The 22,110-nt window shown below is 47.1% G+C and overlaps 1 protein-coding gene across 2 annotated transcripts in view; it reads left to right on the top strand.

Moving 5' to 3' along the window:
* Nucleotides 1–22,110, top strand: part of cplx2 (complexin 2) — a 44,559-nt gene that overhangs the window by 5,778 nt on the left and 16,671 nt on the right. The window contains exons 1-2 of one of the 2 annotated variants that reach the window (XM_049029170.1): nucleotides 10,177–10,292; nucleotides 13,526–13,667. In XM_049029170.1, coding sequence (XP_048885127.1) covers nucleotides 13,637–13,667 — 31 coding nt within the window. In that variant the 5' untranslated portion in view covers nucleotides 10,177–10,292; nucleotides 13,526–13,636. Of the gene's footprint in view, nucleotides 1–10,176; nucleotides 10,293–13,525; nucleotides 13,668–22,110 lie in introns of those variants that run through there. The other variant, XM_049029171.1, reaches the window with a different exon arrangement.

The raw sequence follows: 22,110 nt of genomic DNA, 5'->3' as shown, positions 1-22,110 counted from the left end.
TATTGGTCAGATCCATCCTCAGTTTTCTAACTGGAGGCTATAAAACACCCGACAAAACTAGGCACCAAATCAAAGCTGGAGGCATTACGTTCTTCATGAGATTTGTGGCAAAGTCCCATTATGAACACAAATGAAAGTGAGGTCCCCTCTCTTGGGGTCAGGGGATACCCCAATAGTCTCAAAAGCCATTATAGATAATAATTTGAAAATATTTTTGTCTTTTTAATTAATCATTCTAATTAATCATTCTAATGCACTGAATCTAACCTGGGCCAATTTTCAGTTCTTACCTGCCGGTGCCTAATAGTATGATTTAGTAGCTGCTTCTGCATCCTACGGGCCACTCAGGGTTCTCACATCAACAACCCCCCGCCAGTCACTTTCCGGTGGTCTGGCCCAAATGAAGACACCATGGGGGTCAGGACAGCAGCGGTATCTGGGCACTGATTGCGAAGGTCTGAGTCCAGCGCGGGGCGGGGGGTAATCAGCCAGAGATTGGATGCACCATAGAGTGTCGCTCCATCAGCGTACCATCAGCTGATCCGATCTCTTCCCATATGCAGCGTAATGTTACACAGACATGGGACCAAAGGTGGCTGAATCAGCCTCCGGAATCTTCTTTGCAATGGGGTTTCTTTGGATTGTGGTTTTTTTATGTAGGGTGCAGCAGCTCACTGACCATCCAGGGAATATGTAGTAAGTCATGGACACTCGACTTGCTCACACTTCCCCTTATAGACTTTGAACTGCGGACAGTACCGTTCTGCTGGAGACTCTTTCAGCTGTCAGAACATTCACTGTAAACCTAGTCTCTGCTAATTTACTTTGCTTATAATGCGTTTTATGTCTCCTTTCCTCTGATTTACTTTACTCCTGTCCGCTCTTACTTTGCCTTTCCTCTGATTTACTTTACTCATGTCCGCTCTTACTTTGCCTTTCCTCTGATTTACTTTACTCCTGTCCGCTCTTACTTTGCCTTTCCTCTGATTTACTTTACTAATGTCCATTCTTACTCCTCTCATCTGATTTACTTTACTCCTGTCCTCTCTTACTTTGCCTTTCCTCTGATTTACTTTACTAATGTCCGCTCTTACTTTGCCTTTCCTCTGATTTACTTTACTCCTGTCCGCTCTTACTTTGCCTTTCCTCTGATTTACTTTACTCCTGTCCGCTCTTACTTTGCCTTTCCTCTGATTTACTTTACTCATGTCCGCTCTTACTTTGCCTTTCCTCTGATTTACTTTACTCCTGTCCGCTCTTACTTTGCCTTTCCTCTGATTTACTTTACTAATGTCCATTCTTACTCCTCTCATCTGATTTACTTTACTCCTGTCCTCTCTTACTTTGCCTTTCCTCTGATTTACTTTACTAATGTCCGCTCTTACTTTGCCTTTCCTCTGATTTACTTTACTCCTGTCCGCTCTTACTTTGCCTTTCCTCTGATTTACTTTACTAATGTCCGCTCTTACTTTGCCTTTCCTCTGATTTACTTTACTCCTGTCCGCTCTTACTTTGCCTTTCCTCTGATTTACTTTACTCCTGTCCGCTCTTACTTTGCCTTTCCTCTGATTTACTTTACTAATGTCCATTCTTAGTCCTCTCATCTGATTTACTTTACTCCTGTCCACTCTTACTTTGCCTTTCGTCTGATTTACTTTACTCCTGTCCGCTCTTACTTTGCCTTTCCTCTGATTTACCTTCTTCTTGCTCATTCCCGCTCTTCCTCTCCTCTGATTTACTTTACTCATTGCTTGTTTCTCCTGTCTCCTGCTCTGACTTACTCGTCTTATGTCTTCAGCACACATGGGGTTCTGAGCAGAGCTACATTCTCTTAATCTAAATATCCATTAGGGGCTTGTGTTCACTGTCAGACCCACTTAGTAAACAGGGGAGGGTCGTATCGATCGTGGCTTAATTACACTCCCTCCCTACAGCATCCCTGCCTCTCCAATCCTGCCATTAGCACTTGCCCACGACCGTCCCCTGTTGATGTGTCAGACACCCCCCCCACACACACATACACACACACACACACAAACTTCCTGTCAGTGTTAACTTTTCATCCTTTTGCTGACGTGCTCATTACATGGTCTCTGGATCCAGACAGGGAAACAGAGATAAAGTGTCACGGAACCAAACAATGTTTCTCTAGTGGTTCTGGATAGAAAGTACTGATCGGTAAGGAACTTTCTGACCGATACCGATAGCCAATTATTTCCAAAACCAACACCGATACCAGTACCAATTCTTTGGGAGGTTCTGCTTAAATAGGTTTCAGGCACATTCTTAAAAATTATAACAATATATTTATTTTTTCGATATGTATTTATAACAGAGAACGGCTGATCATCAAGTGTGATAAACTCCATATTTTTCTGAGTAATATCTTTTGATTTTGCACTATCTGCACTGTATTTTCCTTTGTTATTAAATGCTTGCCTTACTGCCTGGCTGCAGTTATTTAGCAGCACTGCAGCCTTCTTCGTTGGAACGGATTTATTTTTCTGGAATTCCTCATACTCGCCCCTGTCTCGCCTTAAGGGGAGCAATCGGATTTGTTGTGCGGAATTGTTTATATATATTCCTAACGAGGTTTAAATAATTCTACACAGCAGACATGTTTTGTAAGTGTTTGGGGTGTGCAAAGCAATATGGGTCGCCATTTTAAAGGGAATTATCAGCAGTAAATGCCGGCTCATTTTTAACCATCGGCTGATGGCCGACTGTTGCTGTATTGGCCGATACCGGTAGCTGGCTGATACAATCGGTGCATCTCTAATAGAAAGTCCAGATTGTGAAGACCATGCACATTATATATATATAATAGCAGCAACTTTATTGGTCGCTACTTTGGGTGAAAGTGCTTATCTGATCCTTCCCTGGAAATGTAAAAGTTGGTTTACATCTGCGGTTCCTGTTACATGCAGCTACAAAGGCAGCTGTCTTTGGTTCCATGGTTTTTATTAAAAGCTGGTAGCGCTTGGAGGAAAGAAAGAAAGAAAAAAAGCAGGATGGGCATCGATTCAGACGAGCTGTTTCAGCGGGAATGGGCAGGAGAATAGAGGCCCTTTCTGGCTCCTCGGCCGGTTCTTGTTTTGACTTGGGGGGCTTTCGTGGCCAGAACCCGATACCTGCCGCTCTGCGCTCCAGCTGCCGCGCAGCGACGAGGGACTCGGGGTGAGAAAATGTGAAAATGATGTTGAAATGTGAGTTTGTTTAACACGGAGGTCCAGAAATTGTCAGGGCATAGTCAGGTGGGGCGAGAGGGTCACCTGCAGGATCGACCCCCTCACATGCATATCTGGGGGTCCCCCGACACCCGCTGAGGTTACAGCACAGGCTGCCTTTAATGTCAATGCTGGTCTGGCCCTTCAGCACGTCTCAAAGCAACAGTTCATGTCGACCCTCATAAATACCCTGCCGCCCCCCCCTCCCCCTTGATTATGCTACTGCCTGCGAAGACTCCACTTACTGCAAATGTCACCTTTTATCTCTTGGGCCTCTCGATGCCCAGTGATATTGTTTGGCATACTTACACTCCCCCACACCCCCCCCCCCCAGTTGGACCTAATTTGTAGTGTCACTGCAAGGGCTGCACCCTGCCAGCTTCAGGACCACCAGAGCGTTGACGATCTGTGTCGATCCTAGCAGCTCTGTTCTAATCTGGGCCACGTTTCTCTGGTCTGATTTCCAGGGGACTAAATCACACAACACACCCCCTGATCACATGGTACACCACAGGAGTGGGGCTGAAAGCTGACTGGCCGCCACCGTGACCCCTCCCCTGTCACTCACCGACTCCAAACATTTCATTGGCTGATGATAAGGTTGACCCCTCTCTATGAATTATGGCCCCTGTTATGCCCACAATTTAAAAAATCCCGGATTTGCCCCTGATACTCCTGCTTGAAGCCTGAAAAGTCTACGCTTCAGACTGTGTGCGTTTGTTTTGTTAGCAGGTGTGGAAATCAGTCTAATGAACTAACAGATCCATCCATTTTCCAAACTGCGGAGATCAACCTGATCAATAGCCAATGATATATTTCAAATCAGAGAGTGACAGGGGACGGGGCACTATGGGGGCCAATCAACTTTCTGCTGGGGCCGGCGTTCCTTTGGCCCCGCCCCTGTATATGCCCCTGGCTAGGTCCTGTGGTGGCCTGGCTTCCCTGTCTCGTGCCCTGTGCTTCCTGCGGTAGGCTTTGGGCTCACTGTGATGCCGTCCCGCATCAGCGCTTGTGGGAGATGGATTATATCTGCACTGCAAAGCTGCTTCATTAGTTCACAGCCCCTATTTGTCTTTGTTTATTTGCATGGGGGCCACATGTGGGGGCGGCGATGAGCCCCCAAAATGGCACACATTAGAGTCTGGCTAGTAAGCAGCGGCGGGATTAGCACCAGGAACAGGAAGTCATCCTGCGGCTCTGCGAGTCGGCGTCAGTGAGCCCAGCCATTAGAGGGCTCTGACGGTGTAGTCTGTTTTCAGGTCCCCCGGCACAGAGCAGCAGTAAGATTTAGTTATAGGGTTTATAATACGGTTAACCAGCACCTGAATGAGTGGGATATTAGAGCTGGCCACCATTTTGAAGAGCAGTGTTAAACCACTGTGTCCCACAGGTTGACCTACCCGTTGGCTGAAAGTCTTAATTAATGATTTAGCCGACACTTTTCTCCAAAGTCCAGTAGAAGTGAAGAAACTTTGAGGTCGGAGAGCAAGGAGCAGCTAGTATCCTGAAGGGCCCAGTGATATGATTACCCTGCTGCCAGATGGGATTCGACCCCACAACCTTTCTGATAATGGGCACAGATCCATAACCTACTGTGTTAGACAGAGATAACATGCGAAGTCCATAAAGCAGCAGCTGGAATCGAACCCCCATCCCACGGAGGTTTGAGGCCACAGTGCCAGTGACTGAGAGCGCTACAATATTCTCAGCATCCCCTTCATTCTGATGCCTGTAGGAGAAATCCAGCCAGAGACGGGGCTGAAATCATCCAACCGTCCTCCCCAGGCATTCATACACACTGCTAATTTGGTCCTGCAGTTCGCATTATGCTGTGTGGAGGCTGCTCTCCTGATGCCAGAGATTGCACACAAAAGGCCCAGAATTCCACTATGTACTGTGGCAAGGCGATTCGTCCTGTTTGTCAGCTTTGTGGGCTCCCTTTTTGAACATGAGTCGAGCATTTGGCAGACGTCCTTCAAAATCATAGCTAAAATGGTAGTTAGCTGCCCAGTGAACTGCCTGTATAAAAAAGGACTCCCTGCTCAGGCTCTCTTTATGGCATGGTAAAGATTATAAATAATGTAAATAAACTCGGCAAAAACTGCACCTCGTGGGCCACAGTGGGGGATTATTTCTTCAACCGTCTGCTGTCGGAGGCAAACCTTGTGTTATGTGTTAGCATCTTCGACAGTATTCAGACACGTTTGACGCTAAGACTTAAAGTTTCATTTTTCAGCAGGTCTTTGCCAGGAGAGACAGCTGTGCTACTTATAAGTGACGACAGGGACGGATCTTCCCTCTAGACGTGCCTGTACTGTTTCTGCTCGGTGAATGTTTCTCTGTGTTTGTATCAGAAGGCGATGTTTAGGGTTTAATTAGTTTATGATACTTCTACCTGCTTGGTCAGGGTCATGGAGGAGGCCTGTAGGTGACTGGGCACGGGGCTGGGGTGTACAGCCTGATTGGGATGATGGGACATTTGCACAGAATAAATGGGCACTGTGGTGTTGCTGTCCCAGTGCAGGACAGCGTGTGAATGCTGGACATTAAACATAATATTTCATCTTCTCCCCCCCCTGCCCCCAGACACTTTATTTACCCATTATTTACTCTGTAAATGCTGTGTTGCTTTAAATCCTGGGATGATGATAAATGCGGGTGGAAATGGCAGGAAAGGCAGAACGTCTCTCTCCCAGCACATGGACCCGCGTCTCTCATGCCTGGCGGCTGGCTTTCCCGTCGGCAAGGCGCTGGTGGAGTCGCGTTTCCGATGTCTGGAGCCACCCGGTTGCTGACTCAAGTCTCTGTCCCCGGACACCTCAACTGGAAGCCGGCCAGAGTTCTTACTCAGCGGTTGTTAAGACACCAGTTGCTAAGAAGGTCGCCGTTTATTCTCGGCACGTTTCACTATGGGTTCTGGTTCATTTTTCTTTCACTGTCAGCCACAGTCTTGCCCCGAGCAGCTTGCATAGCTTATAATTCCGCTACCTCTGTTTATACAGCCGGTGGCGTAGCACAGTGACTCGGTTGCGCTCTTCCACAGAATGACGGGGGGGGGGGGGGGGATCTCTCCCAGGACTCGAGCCTGCGATATTGCCACTAGTTATGTTACGTTACCTTTGAAAGATTTTGTGTGCTGTGGCACAGCAATTTATCAGCTCCTTTGAATATGAGTCGTGCATTTCGGTGCCGCTTTTTGGCAGATGTCCTCCATAACCGTGACTTAAATGGTAGCACTGTAACTAACGCAAGTTTATAAATACCGTGAATAAACACAGAAGAAATAGTGCTGCGTGAATCACAGTGGAAGGAACCTCGAAGGGAAGTTATCCAGCCCTCTGTAGTCAGAGTGGTGGAGGGATTCTTACCATAACCTGCTGTCAGAGGCAAACCATGTGTTACGTCACTACCAGACTTGAACCTGCAACCCTGCCACTTGCTGTCCTACACGCCATTTGGTTTTGTGTATAATAACAGAAAAACAGAGACAAGTCTTCACACAGATAAAAGTATCTTGAATACTGTAGTGCATACTTGGAAATGCTGGGCTGTGTGACCTCAGACGCCCTTTAGGTGATGTTAGGAGCCTGTCAGTGAAGCCTCACCCACTGCAGCAGCTGATCTCCCTTCATCGTTCCTAATTAGCGTGTTTCCGTTGGAGCAGCGTTCGGCCGCCAGGCGCACGGATCCTACTGCGGCGGAATCGTTCAGCGGAGGAAGCGGAAAAATGCCTCCTCCGTCCGAGAATCAGGGAATCGTCGGGAGAACGCTCCGTTCGCGTTTTCGCAACATTTTGTGCCAGTTTTTGTACACAGTTTGTCCCCATGATTAAAAACGTCGTCGCTTCCCGTCTTTCTAACTGATTGTCTGGCAAGCGTTTGGTCCTTGTTTTGGCGTCGTGGGAGGGGGGGGGTGTTCGGCAATCGTACGGATATAAGCTCCAAAAAAAAAGAAAGGCCCAACTGCTATGTGGTTGTCCTCCTTCGTGAAGTTGTGTCACAGCAGTGTATGTATAGATTTATTGATCAGCGGCTGAAACAGTGTGGGGAGTGTGTACGCGGCAGCAGGTCAATTTAACATGTGCTGCCATTTTTTTTTGGCTTTCTTGTCCCTCGCCCACCCCCCCCCATATGGCCACACAGTTGACGAGCAGAAGCTCACTGATGTGGAGGAGATGTGGCTTCTGCGTGTGCACCTTGCTTTCCTAGGCTCCTGTCGAGGGGGGGCGGAGGGATTGGGGGGTAGCGGGGTGGGGGTAGCCTCCAAGGTTGCGGAAGGACGTTAGCAGCTGGCAGGCTGAGGCAGACGGTCTCCATGTCTAGGCCCGGCAGGTTCTCCCCGCTGAGCTGAACAGCACTGACTGCGCGATCAAAACACAGGCAGCCGACCGTACTGCGCACATCCTGGCGGGGGGGGGGCAGCTGGCCCTTCTGCAGGTGCGGCACACATAACCTCTCCACTAGTTCCTGAGCAAGGAACCAGTAAACCTTACTAGAGCACCAATGCGCTCCTGCACTTCCTCCCCTAGCCTCAAGTGGGCACTGCACTCACTTGCGATTTCCTGGTTGTTCAGCATTAATGCACCCAACCTGGCAACCCTACAGTCACCAGTCAGATGAGCCGCCCGAAACGATCCCTGTCGATTTGTACGAAACTACTGACTGTAACCTCCCATCCCTAATGTTACTTAACTACCCCGATAAATAAATTTGTTAAATTGGGTGAATAAAACACTTGCATCCACGTAAAAAGGATGTCATAGCAACTAATCCGGCTGGTTAATCATCCTAAAAAGCTGCTGTGGAAAACAGCACATTTATAGATTATACATGCAAAGTAGGTAGCAAAGTAGGTATCACACTGACACTGTGTCAGAGTCGGAGTTAATATGGTGAGTGCTTCTCCCTCTCTGTTCGTTAATCAGACACTCATGAGGAAAACTATCGGAACAGAGGCTATGGAGGCATCCGAAATACGAGGTTTGGGGTCGAGCTCTTGTACTACTAATGGGGGGGGCTGCTTGCAAATAACCGACAATGCAACCTTTACGTTGCAAGTCCGCCCTGTTCCTGAGGTTGGGCCAGGTGGTGTTACCAGGGTAGAGTAGACAGTGACTTAGGGTGCTGCCACATGGCTTCATAACTACAGCCAACCCCACCCGTCCCCCCCCCCTTTTCTGGCCTGAAGGTCACTTTAAGTGCATCTATGGATCGAGGATCCATCACCAGCACAAATCTCACGTGCTGCACATTTTGTCAGATTCCTCATCAAACGTGGACATGCCGAACGACGGGGACGGTCTGGTGCGGTGCATTTTGTGTCTGTCTGCGATCCGGCTACTTAATTGTATGCCTTTTAGCAAAGGCAGTGCATCCAATCAGGTGATCATCGGCCGCCTCAGGTGTCATTTTGGCACAGGAGCAAATCGAGCAGCATCCATGCCTTCCGGTGTCCTTATCAATAGCCTCTGAGGATATCTGGTCTGCTGCATGAAATCGAAACAGCTGCGAAAACGGAGCCCCGCAGACCATGCGAGCGACGAAATGTCCTTCCTTTGTGTCCTTTGCGCATGCGTGGCATTCATGCTCGTTAAAGGGGGTGGAGGCGGGGGGCGTGTCCCGGGGGGCGCGCGGTATGACCCCCCCCCACGCCCCCCCTTTCCCTTTGCTCCAAACCCAATTAACGTGCCTCACCGGGATGATCCCCGGGGTTATAACAGCACCACATCTATAAACCGGATCGGGACTCTCCCCTCCCCAATAGCTCGCCATTACTACTCAGTATAGCACGGACCACAGGAGTCAAGATTCAACTTGCGGCAATAAATTCCTCATTCGAATATGTATTTTAAGACCCTTCATTTGTTTGTTCGTAAAGCCGGCGTATTTCAAAGGGATTTTAAAGTAGCAACATCCTGCTTTTACGCATAGCTTTGCCAAAGTCTGTGATTTGTATTTATGGAAATAAATGTGATTAGTAAGAGAGGCGTGGATTTCGTGTTTAGGTCTAATTAGAGGGATGAATTCTGACAGCTGGTTAGCAATCTGTATTCCTGACATCAACCCAGTTCATAAATTACAGCAAAGTAAATTTATCAAAAGCTGTATTTTGCTGTATTCCTGTTTCAGTAACATCACTCATCTGAGAATCTTTGTTCTAGGGTGTCGCCTTGGACTGATCCAAAATTTATGGCGTGTGCAAATGTGGATTCTGAGGCTGTTTGGGATACAAAATGTAACGGTTCTACACTGTTCAATAAATAATCGAGTGGTGTGTCTTTTAAGAGTCCGATCAGGCAATGTCGATTGTTCAGATAAACTGGAATTAAGTGTATTGTGCTTTCATACCCCGTAAATCGGAGATCCAATGAATATACTCGCTTCCTATCCTTAACTTGTGCTGGCGTATTTTTCTTTTAGTCCGCTGTAGCAAAATAATACAGCAATTATCCCGCACATCGGGAACCCCCAAGGTCATCCGCAGACAGCAGATCGGAATAAAACTGTACCGCGACTGAAATTGCTGACAGTGGGGTTATGATTTATGTGGAAGTGTGATTTTATTTATCTAGATGCATGCACTTAACCACTTCTAACCATAAACATATTTTCCAAAGCCCAAAGAACAGAAAAGACAAACATCTGTATGTAGTTTCTGTGTTATTAATCACTGATTTATATGTAGAGCTGAAATGAAAACTGTTGAAAGAGACGTTTCTGCTGTGTTTTGCGGTGAGATGGGATGTGCAAAACGAAACACACGGAGGCGCCTGATTAGTGAGGATGGATGGAAATCGGACACAACGTTGTCTTATCAATTGAGAAAATAAAAACGGACTATCCTTGTCTTGCATACTGGAGAAAGGTCAGATTTGAAGGTTGAGAGAAAAAGAGGGGGGATAGAGAGAGAGAGAGAGAGAGAGAGAGAGAGAGATGGGGGAAGGGGAGGGAGGGAGGGCGTGTTTGGCTGGGCTGTATAAGGTGGTTACAGTTTGAAGAGGCGCTTTCAAATCGGAGAAAACTTGAATGGTGAAAAGCAAAGAAGGTTGGAAAGAAGTGTATAAAGGTGTGTATTTAGTAAAATACGCTTTTCAGTGTGTAGGTCTTAAGTGAGTCCGTGTATTTTTTTCAGAGCCTTCAGTTTGCTTCTCTGCTTTCCGAATGCGGAGATGTGCGTGTTTTATAGAGTTTATTGCGTCTGGGGCATTTTGTGGTTTCGTTGCAGCTTCAACAGTTGCATTTACGTTAACGGTTAGTAAATGCTCGGGTTTGACTCAGGATGGTAGCGAATGTTTACGATGTGCTTTAAGATTTAGTGACATGTGCCATGCACTGTGTTAGAGTATATTTTCGATATTCCTGAATAAAGGGCAATGCTACACGATAATAGGTTGGCGGTGAATGTCAAAAAAAGAGATAAGTTTGGGTAATAGTACAAACCTCGGTCGCAATCAGGAAACGAGCTTAATGATCCAGCAGTGTGGCGTCTTCATAAAGCATGAAGCTTTTCACGGCGAACTTGGTAAAGGCGCCGCGGCAGCTTCCTCATTTACCCGCAAGTTGGAGATGCGCTTCGGACGTGACTCTATCTGCGAGTATCTGCGGTCTTTCAGAGGAATTAAATGGCACTGCGCCCGTATACAGTGGGAGTTCACGATTTAGGTGCAGATGATCGCCGCGATGTGTGTCATTTTATTTCATTTTGCCTAAATAAATGGTTTCGACGAGTGCCGGGCGCTAGCCGTGGTGCTGAAGCGCGTTTATTCCCCCATATGAAGTAACAGATCGTTTATGTTCCGAACTTAAACACCAAAACCAGGGGGGCTGTAGTGGTGGCATGATGCAAATTTAACATTTAGTCCCGATGGAGCATTGTTGTGTGTGTTTTTTTTGTGGACGCTATCGGCAGAGGAGAAAGTGAGTAACTCTCCGGAGACGCAGCCTGCCGCTTTTACACCTTTCAGTTTATTTTCGATGCATCGGTAAATGTGCTGTTTTCTTAGATTTGACATCTGCTTATTTGGTTATTATGGTTCTATACCGCATGTAAAGAAATACCAAGGTAGCCCTGATTTTAAACGAGCCAGAAAGTGCCCACTCGTCATTTTTATCCATGGGTTGCACGGAGCTGACCTACTGTATGTGTAAGTACAGTTTAGCTGATACCGCACTTTTAAATGCGCGCTTTGCAGACATTTATTCTATAAAAGCTCTGTAACACCCGAATAGATGTGCCTTGTTCTTGTCGCTCACAATTGCTTATTTTAATACCCGTAAACCATACTCAATTCCAGTACGAATTTCCTCTAAAAGCTCAGAATTTCTTATTTACCCTTCAATAAAAGTTTTCTGCCAATGTATGGATGCTCCTGTATGGGTTAAAAATAAAATGTGCTACAGAGGAATTGTTTTCTACATGTCTTATAACCCGTGTATAGCCTAACATTTAATAGGCTACGAGTACACAGTGTATCCTACCATAACACTTGAGTAGCGATTAGTAATTTTTTGGAATGTGTTCGATTTGAAATAAACTATTTGAAAGATACAGCCGAGCTAAATAATCAGAAAACAGATAATCACCTGTGGCTATCAGGCCATTAAAGGTTCATCAGATTTTCCCACTACAGTCAAAGAGACATAGTTTCTGGTTGCACACAATCATTTTTACTGAGAGATAGTGGCTTTTAGTTCATGTTCTTTTGTCCAAAAAGACCAGATTGCTTGATATTCCCAACGGAGGTGTACTCCTAAATACGCAAAACAGTTAAGGACATTACACATTTTAATAATTTGTTTTGAAATTTAAGCCGAGTCTTCAGACAAATCCTCAAAATAACGATAACATACCGTTTCCAGACGATGTTCGATGAGAACCCGCCACATAAAATTTTAGCTTTTGCTATCTACATTTTTCCACCTAGTTTCCCTTTGCCGCAATTTCGGGCACTTTTCTCCGATTAATAACGAGCGTCTTCTATCCTGCAAGTTACGATGTACAAAATAATTCATTTTAGTAGTTCCTGATCCCCCTGAACATGAAAAAATACACAACTTCCTCGATTAACCCTGTAGTACTCTCTGACATGGTCCACAAAATGGGTAAACAGCGTTATATGAACTAGTCTTATAGAATTACATTTCTGACTCAGTTGTCACGGTTGAGTGATAAATAAGTAAGCAAACAAACAATTATGAGGAAACATCTCAGCCTGTTTTCATAATAATCTGTTTGAAGCACTGCATGTAATGTACTGCAGTTCAATTTTTTTCTTTTCCAAAGACTTTGTTGCTTTATTCTATGGTGAAACCTAATTAATTCTGCACAAAACCTTTTAGTGACGGGTACACAGTTTCAAAAACCTGTTTTGTACTCATAGCAGATGCCGGTCAATCACTGGACTAGAGGGGCTGGGAACCTTAAATCCGCCTCAGTTCCTGTGTACCCCTCCCCCCCCCCCCCCCCCCCCCCGGAAAAAATGCAGCTGTGTGACACCTAATGTGAAATTCAAGGCTAGCTAGCCTTTGAGAGGGAAAAAAGGACAATTAGCAACAGGCATGCATTGTTAAAGACAGCCTTCAGCCTCATGGGAATTAAGAGCAATCTGCCAGCACCTTGTACACTGAGGGACCTATACGGTGGCCCTGTTCCCCCACTCAGCTGCCTGATTATCTCTAAGGTCTCTTACTTTGAAGGGTCAATTAAGATAAATCTCCAGCTTGTTTTTCAAGACAATTTAATATTTCTGAAGGTTGCTTCAAAAGCAGTTTTTTTTTAAATTTTGAAATTAGGACAGCCGTTTGCACCTTTGTCCTGGGATGTGGTCATGGCGCCTGGCTCTTTGCCAGACTCTGCTCATTACATTATGTCAAATGAAAAGCCAGACCCCTTGGTAGAAGATAGGCGCCTGGTCCAGTCTGCCATTTCGGCCTGACAAACACCAAAAATCATGGCCTTGAAATCCACACCGGTCGACGCCCTCGTACCTCTAGGCCTCCTCGAGGAAGTCGCAATAAACCGTAACCCCATGTTTGCGGTGACGACCGATCTGCCACCGCTTGCCGCAGATTTAAGGAGCTGCTTGACTGGTAGTCTGACAACAAAAGGATTTTGAAAGCTTTTTTGGAAAGATAAGTGGGACTTTTTGGCAGAATGCTGAGAGCGTGCCAGTCTAGGGTTTTAGCATCGTGTGTGTGTGTGTGTGTGTGTGTGTGTGTGTGTGTCCATCCTTCTGCATCGTGCTCGAGTCAGCCTCCCCCATCTAACATGCTCTCTGCTGTCTGTCTTTCCTCTCTCAGGCTTTTATTTAGGGAAAAAAACGCATTAGGAGAGGGCAAAAGGCATCAGGACGGGTGGATACACACACATTTGTCTTCAACTGCGAGACGAAGTGAGAACCAGAGTGCAACATGGATTTTGTAATGAAGCAAGCTTTGGGTGGTAAGTGTCTCACAGCACGGGGGGGGGGGGGGGGGGGTCACCTGGCCATGGACGTCTTTTTTGTGCGCCATACCGACAGTTAATCGCTTTTAAGAACCCGTGTGTGTTTTCTGAGCAAGTTACAAATGACCTAAAATGATGGAATCTTGATCGGAGTTGGCGGTGAGATGTCTTTCCCTGGCCTTGGTGCCCCTTTGCCAAGCGCATGTTCTCAGAGCCAGGATTCACACCAACAGGACCGGAGGTGATGGTCTCACACAGAGGTGGAGGGGGGGGGGGGCTTATGCCTGGCCGGGTCATGCCATGACTCTGGACAAGAGCCCCAGCCAAGCTAATTAGCCGCAATTATGTGCAGATGAAACATTTAAGAGAGGTGTGTTGCACAGATATCGATTTATTAGAGCTGGATGGCAGGGGGCGCTGTGCAAACAAATGAAGGCGGGGGGATAGGTTGGAGGTCTCACTCTGATGGGGGACCAGTTTTTGGAGCAGCTTGCTTGAGCCTGTAAAGTTTATTGGCATCTTTATGATGTCATAAACTGACAAGACTTGATTGGCTGCTTAAGTAGTGATCTAAAAACAACTGCCTGTGCCTGAGCAACAGACACTGAGCAAACAGACACTGAAATCAGAGCTTGCATTTAATTGGCTGTTCAACCTGGTGAATTCACTAGGTCTCAGCTTACACCTAAAGACTCATTAGATGAGATCAGATTTCAATAGCATGGGGACAGAATTTCTCTTATGTGATAAGCATTGCGGTTAGAAAGCCACTTTGCCTTGAGGTTGCTGTGGCTTGAAATCAATTTCTACCTTTGGGATTAATTGCACTAATTACTTATAAGCAATAAAACAAGATTTATATGTTTTTTTTTCAGTTCTACCTAACTGCATAATGAATTTCTCAGGGAAATCGATGGCTGTTTAATAAACTTTAATCTGTTTCATCTAACCGAAGCACAGATTTTAATGTCATTGAGCTCAGGCTCAATTTGTTTTTCCAGAACGTGCCTTTTTTGAGAGAAGGCTGATCCGTGGATGTTTGGGTTTTTTTTTCCCTCAAAATGGACCGAGAAACACCTCTCAACAAAAGAGGCGTCGTTGTCTGAAGGCGTAGGAAGACAAATCACAGGATCTGAGTAACGCATTGGCGACATCAAAAGCCACACGTTCATTTTATATTCAGTCTGATGGAAAAACGACAGTTTACAAACAACTCTGACATTAAAGAGTCGATGAGAGTAAAATCGTGTTAGAAATCGCATGTTCCTCCAGCATCCCAAATCCTGTCCTAAATGCTAACCCAGCCAATTGGGCTAAATCTCTGGAAGTAATTTGTAATTGCCGGATGAGTCCGGGGCTCCATCCCCTGCAATGGGTCCCGGAGGTAATTCCCATTCCCTTGTCCAACTCCATCTCAATTCCCCCCACGTCAACATAAAGTCCACTGTGAATTTGTCATGACAGTACGTGCTAAGAGGAGATTACCAGAAGCGATCGTGCCCCCTATGTGACATCAACACCCCCGTGAGGCCTTGGAGGAGGCTGTAGTGGTGCAAGCCTCTGAGCCGCGCAGCTGTCTGCGCAGACAGGCGGCGCAGCCACGCATATGTCTGCGCAGACAGGCGGCGCTGCCGCCGCAGGTGAATGCCCCTTTCCCGGAAATGGCCCCACCTTATTTCACCCCTCCCCATCACTGGCAGATCCAGTGGGAGCTCTGAGGCTGAGGAGGATTGATAGTGAGCGGGGGAGGGGAGTTCTCTGGGGAGGGGGCCCTACTCACTGCAGAGCTCTGAGAAACAGTGAGCGTGGCATGGACTCCAATCATCTCCGCGGCAGTAGAGCACCAGCAGCTGCTGTCTGTCAGTGAGGAGGAAGGATGATGATGATGATGATGATGATGATGATGATGATGCAAGTGCAGGTGGGGAGAGGGTGGATGCCCCGGGGGGAGGGGAGAGGTTGGAGGACTGTGAAATGCACTGGTAATCGATCGTTGTCTGACATGTTAAGGGTATACAGCAGTCCCTGGGGAGGGGGGGGTACATTCTGGCTCTCTGAGGCTTCCTGTCCACTCGTCTTTCGTTAGTGTCGACGAGGCCGTCTAAGAAGCTCGCTCAGCCCAGCCAGCTTGATGTCACACACGTTTATAAACTCGCCCTCCCTGCCCCATGTCTGTGTGGATCACTCTGCGGTCCCAACACACAGATGCACAGTGGCACGCAGATTCTGTTTCGAATACACACAAATCAAACAAAAAAATTAACGCAGAGCAGTTGTATTTTACCCACGCCTTCGTCGGCTGCCGTGCGCTGCCAGATGTTTCCTTGAGCGGGATAAATCACCTTGCCGGGGATGGTACTTACTGTGAGGACGGCCAGAAGAGAGTAGCCATGAGTGACCATAAGTAGGCGCTGAGGGGGGGCTGGTTTAGCAAAGGAGGTTAGCTGGACTGATTCACGAGCTACACGGAAGGAAAGGTGAGGATCATTAGCTGCTCGACTGCACACGCGGCCCGGCACATGGTTCCGGTTCCAAACGAGGCTGCGTTTCCGCTGGCGACCCTCTGTGGCACGCCCGGGCCCCTCCAGGCCCCCGCTTACCTCGCACCAGCTGTCCCGGAAAGGACCTGCTTCACCTCCCCGCCTGTCGCTCGCAGATCACGCTCCGTGCCAGTACAGGTGCAGGAGCTTAGTGGTAACAACTGTTCCCATCTGCAGCCCGTGGGGAGAGATGGGCAGCCCAAAAGAGTTTGGGAAATATCACGCCCGCCATCCGCTGTCTGCTCCTTTCATCTTTTCAGTTGTCACGCTCTCGTCGGCTCAGAAGTTTGACAGTCTGATTTCTGCCATGTTAAATTCATCTGCTGGTGACCTTCAAAAGTTGGTCCAGATTTGTATGAAGCTGCAGTATAAGTTCTGGCATTTATGAAGCTGTGTTTGCACCTGCAATTCATTGTGATTATATCGGGTTAAGCTTTAAGGCTGTGTTTTGGCATAAAATAGCTAGTTGTTATAAATTACATCCATTAGTGCCGAAATTTTGATAATTCAATGTTTTGTCTGGGACTGGGTATCTGTTATGTGATTCGGTTCATTCCGTCATGTGATTCGGTTCATTCCGTCATGTGATTTGGTTCATTCCGTCATGTGATTCGGTTCATTCCGTCATGTGATTTGGTTCATTCCGTCATGTTATTCGGTTCATTCCGTCATGTGATTTGGTTCATTCCGTCATGTGATTCGGTTCATTCCGTCATGTGATTCGGTTCATTCCGTCATGTTATTCGGTTCATTCCGTCATGTGATTCGGTTCATTCCGTCATGTGATTAGGTTCATTCCGTCATGTGATTCGGTTCATTCCGTCATGTGATTCGGTTCATTCCGTCATGTTATTCGGTTCATTCCGTCATGTGATTCGGTTCATTCCGTCATGTGATTTGGTTCATTCCGTCATGTGATTCGGTTCATTCCGTCATGTGATTCGGTTCATTCCGTCATGTTATTCGGTTCATTCCGTCATGTGATTCGGTTCATTCCGTCATGTGATTCGGTTCATTCCGGCATGTTATGCCACATTCCAGCAGCCAGCAGTTGTATCTCACCAACAAACCTTCTTTGGGCCTCTTCCTTATACCTAAATTATGAGGGAAGCTTAAAATCCGGTCGTCACCCCCCGCACCCCCCACCCATCCCCTGGTGTTCTCCAGTGAGCCACTCGGACGGCACTGGGAGTTAGCTAACCTGCAGCACCCCGACACTCAGTTGGATGGAGCGTTTCTTATCGACTCGGAGAAAGGGCCTGCAGACTGAACGCCGTTGCCCTGTGGGGAGGGCCGCGTGGTTCCCCGGAGCCATGGGAGCTGTCCAGTGAACCAATAGCAGGAACCTGCTTATCAACCTGCTGCAGCGTTCATGAACGTCGTAAGACAGACAAAAGTCATCCACCTTACTTGATTCTTGTCCAAAGATTTCCCTTCTCTCCCAACCTCCCCCTCCCCTCCCAATAACTCCCCCCGACCCTGAAGCCGGCTCAGCCCGCCGTTCCTGCCCTGCTCTGACTCCAGGCCCGGTTTGTTTTTTTCTGTATTATCTTACCCCCCCACACCAAGGCCAGAATGCCAGCTTGTTTTGTTCTCGCCTCTCATTTCTGCTCCATTCCTCCCATCCTTGTGTTGTCCTTATGCATATGTCGTATCTTCCGCTACATCCTTGAGATTGGACATACTACAGGATGATGGGGAATGGATCAGTTGCCAATGATGGCAGCAGGGGTCATGACAAGGCAAACAGTATGATTAGTTAATGAGGAATAATCAGATGTTTGGCTGCTCGGCCGACCCAGACCCCAAACCCCAAGACAGCATCCCTCCTCTCTCTCTCCCTCTTCCTCTGTACTTGGGCATCAATCAGCTGCCTGTGGCAAATGAAGCCAGAAGACTTAGGGGAAGCATGTTCCCATAATTCTGGTCAGGTTTTGGTGCTTTTCAGTCAATGGATCAGCCGCAGCATCCACGGTTCCGTGGGTTCCGTGGGTTCCGTGGGTTCTGTGGGTTCCGTGTACTGTTGAGAAAATAAACAAGCTCGCATTTTTGTTTAAAGTTTTTGCAGCATATAGTACTATATATACACACAAGTGCATTTGATCATATGTGACTTTAGCCTGTAAATGTAACCTCACGTAATAAATAATAATGGAGATTTCTTCTCTAATAATAAAAGTAATAAATAAGCAGAGATTGAGGGGCATCCCTTTAGGAAATTTGCGCAAACCAGACAGTCCAGGAGATTAGGCCTGATTCAAGGTTTATGATTTTCCCATTCGCCTTTGTCATCCAAAGGCAATTTAAGCACTTAGGCACCAGACAGTCATTCTCTGGTACATTTCTAAAGCACTAATTGACCAATCAGAGGCTGCCACAGGGGAAGGTGGCAATTTGCCCAAGAATGAAATGCGTCTTAAAAGTGCTGCAACAATAGGAACCAGAAGCATATCTGCTGAAATTCAAGGTCAACAAACTTTTCTTCTGCTTGCACCACATCTTTTGTCTTGCTCCATAGAAGACAAAAAGACGTTTCTCTGTGTGAAGTAACTGTAAGTGTCCACACAGCCGTCTACCTCTAGCTACCTGACCCAAAGCTTCCACTTAATCCTTGATTGCCTGGAGAAAATCCCTTAAAGCATCTGCTTATCTCCAAACATTCAGACGTTCTGTCAATTGCTGCTGTACAGGTAAATCTGGCGGTCATTCCCTTAAGGACTTAGGCTACGAAGCTGCTTCTGGTGTCTTAGAACATTCAAGTAGCTTCCATGATGCCACGTCGACTTGACCACACATGGGTCCAGCAGCGATGACCTGCTCCGGTCCCACTCAGAGGCCAAGAAGGGGCTCCTCTGGAATCATGAGGGATTAACTCCTTGGCTCTTGGTCAGGTGACACCTCACGTCTGGAGAGAGAAGAGGTCAAGAATCGTTGCCAGGATATTTAACTTCTTCTAAGTTTTCCTCCCAGAACAGATGTTGTCACATGTTGGCTGGGAGCACAGAGAGTTCACGTTCCAGACTCCTTTCACCTCCCAGCAGAATTCAACGGGCCGCAATTCGATTTTCGTTTGTTTTCTAGAAGCAGAGGAATTAGTTTGAGGGGCGTACGGAAAGGGTACAAGAGGTCAATGTTGATGCGTTGGGAGGCGGCCGAGGAGCGACCGCGGGAGCATGGGACACAGCTAACGAACGTCACGCCTGCTAATGACCCCCCCATGCAACATCTGCTGCTCAGAGACAGGAGGGAGTGAGAGAATGAGAGGAAGATGGGCAGGCCTGCTGTAGGCCGCTGGAAGTCGTCAAATTATGTCAGCCGCCTTTAATTCTAACGACACCCCAGAGTCAATTATCTCTTTGAAAACGGTATCTTGTATGGTGGGAGAAGACGCGACGATGGGGTGGCATTTTTAAATTGGCTCTCCGAATTTCCAGCAGTGACGAGTCAGGAAAGCTTTGACAGGTAATCCATGCTCCGTGGAGAATATTAATGATCTAAATCAAATCACGTCGCTCGAACAAGCCTGGTGCTTTTGGTTCACATTCGAGTGGCTCGGTGGGTAATGCTGTGACCTCACATGCCCCGAGTCCTGCCCCAGCTTCCCATGTGTGGAGTTTCCATGAATTCCATACACGGACTTCCCACAATCCTGTGTTTCTGTGGTTTCCTATAGGCTCTCTAGTTGCTATTTTCCCAAGTGCAGAGGCATTTGGTTTTGGTGACCAGGTGGTTTCACTTCGTCTTTGTTATGTGCGTCTGTTCCTTGTAATGCAATGGTTCCCTGCACAGATTGTACTCGGCCTTGTGCTTCCTTGGGTATGCTCTCTGGACTGGATAAGTGAATCTAGGGTAATGGAGTAGATTACATTCATTATATACTTCTATTGTACAATGAAGTGGCAAGATGAAAGCATAGTTTGGCTAGCGCCCCCTGGTGACTGGGATGCTCCTTTACATCCCCCATTGACACCCTAGATGGTGCTAGTGTTAGTGTGAGAAGAAGTGGTCTGAGCATTGCATTGCTGCAAGCAACCTATTTATTTTGTTTACATCACAAGCTATAAGACACCAAGTTTGCGGTTGCTCAGTAAAGGTCGCTGTCCTGGCTCGTGTGCAGGACACAGGGGATTATTTTCTGAGCTGTGTTCCTTTTTCATTTGGCAGGTACAAAAAAGCGCTTCGTGCCGCGTGCCGGAGCCTTGGCCAGCTTCCAACCCAGACCTGCTCCCGTGAGGTGGATCGATAGCCAGATGAAGTTCTCTCTTAGCTGGAAAATATATAATTCATACTCACTCAGGCGGCCCTCTATTTACGATCGACCGAGCTCCGGTAACAACAACACAATCAATATAACGGGAAAATGGCGAATCTCACCTGGGAAGTGGCACGTGGCGCAAAATTCAAAGATGACGGATCAGGCCGAGCCCCGGGAGCTGCAGGACTGTGGGGAGCCGTTCCTCGTCTCTCTCCTGTTATTTGTACTTTCACAGACAAGCAGGGATTAAACTCAGTTAAGGATGTTCTGTCTGGATTTTGGCATGAGTTTGTTGATGTTTATGACGCGTTGGGCATATGGAATGCTAGACTTGCCGTACCTCACGTTCTCGCACGTGCGTGCATGCATCAGAGCCCTGAATCGATTTTAGGGGAATCCATTGGTTTTCCTGGGAATTCCTAGATGTACGTGACAACAGCAACACCAACTAGTTGAGTATAAAGAGTCGCAGTGACAGAGTACTCAGCTGGTTGGTTGAAACGAAATCTTGGTCTGGATTTGTACTCTCTGGACCTGAAATCTCCACATCTGGTTGTTGTTATTATTGGTATTAGTATTAATATTTCCGTCTGTGTGCCCCTGGGCAAACTCCTTGAGCTGCAGGCTGCAGGTGTGAAGAGGTCTGCGTTCTGCCTCTTTGGCTGTTTACCGTTTAATGGTCTAGGTAAGAGGTATACAATGGGGCAGTCATTCAGCACCGAGCATATTGTCTCTGTGCCATAGTGTTTTGTTATCATGATGCTTCACTGAGTCCTGGATATTGAGGGCTGAGTCATTATTGTGAAGGAGCTGGCTTTGACTGTGATGCCATAATGAGCGATGATGTCGGCAGTATTTGTCAGTTTTTATGTGGGACTTTTCCTCTCCAGGTGTACAGGACTGCAACTCCCCTCTGCATCAAAGGCCTGTCCCCCTCTCATCCCCAGCATCTCCTCCTTATTCCCGAGCTCCTCCTGTCTGACGGCACTTTCAGCCAAAGACAGCGATGCTCTGCAAACGGCCAAATGCTACCTGGTGTGGATTTTCAGCGTGATGTGTGTCTTACTACTCTGGGAGAATCTCTACAGTTAGAGCAGTGAAGTTATGCACGAGAAAGGGAGGTGGAGTAGGGTAAGCTGTTCATCGGTGGGGGGGGGTCCCTTTTCAGGGTTACGGGCACGGGGCAGAAGCTGGGTCAGCACAATACAGGAAAATGGGGCATGGAAATCAATAGGAATTGTTTTATCGAGAAAAATAGACGAATTAATAAATAAAGATGTAAGTGGATCATGGGCACTGGGAAAATCGAATATTTGTGACAGGAGACAAGCACGGGCACCATGATCTGGGCAGGGCTGGGAGGCAGATAAACCAAACATCTCACAGACCCCGGAAAATCGTACTTAATCTGTTCTCCAACAAGAATGTTTCACTTACGATCGCTTCTGTGCCTCATAATTAACTGAGAAACAGCGTGAAAGCATCAGTGTGGCTGCTTTAAATGAGAAACAAACAGGAAAAGAAGTAAACACAGTTCAAGTGGCTGTTCACACAGGCAAGAAAACAGTAGATTATGCCAAACTGCTAACGCTAACCTGATGTCTCCTTGGGGTCAGGGGACATCTGCTGGAGGAAGATTTCGATA

This window comes from Brienomyrus brachyistius, chromosome 10 (genome assembly GCF_023856365.1).
Source record: "Brienomyrus brachyistius isolate T26 chromosome 10, BBRACH_0.4, whole genome shotgun sequence".
Lineage (NCBI taxonomy): Eukaryota > Metazoa > Chordata > Actinopteri > Osteoglossiformes > Mormyridae > Brienomyrus > Brienomyrus brachyistius.
Note: the sequence above shows the minus strand (reverse complement) of the source record. Positions and strands in the feature narration are given on the sequence as shown.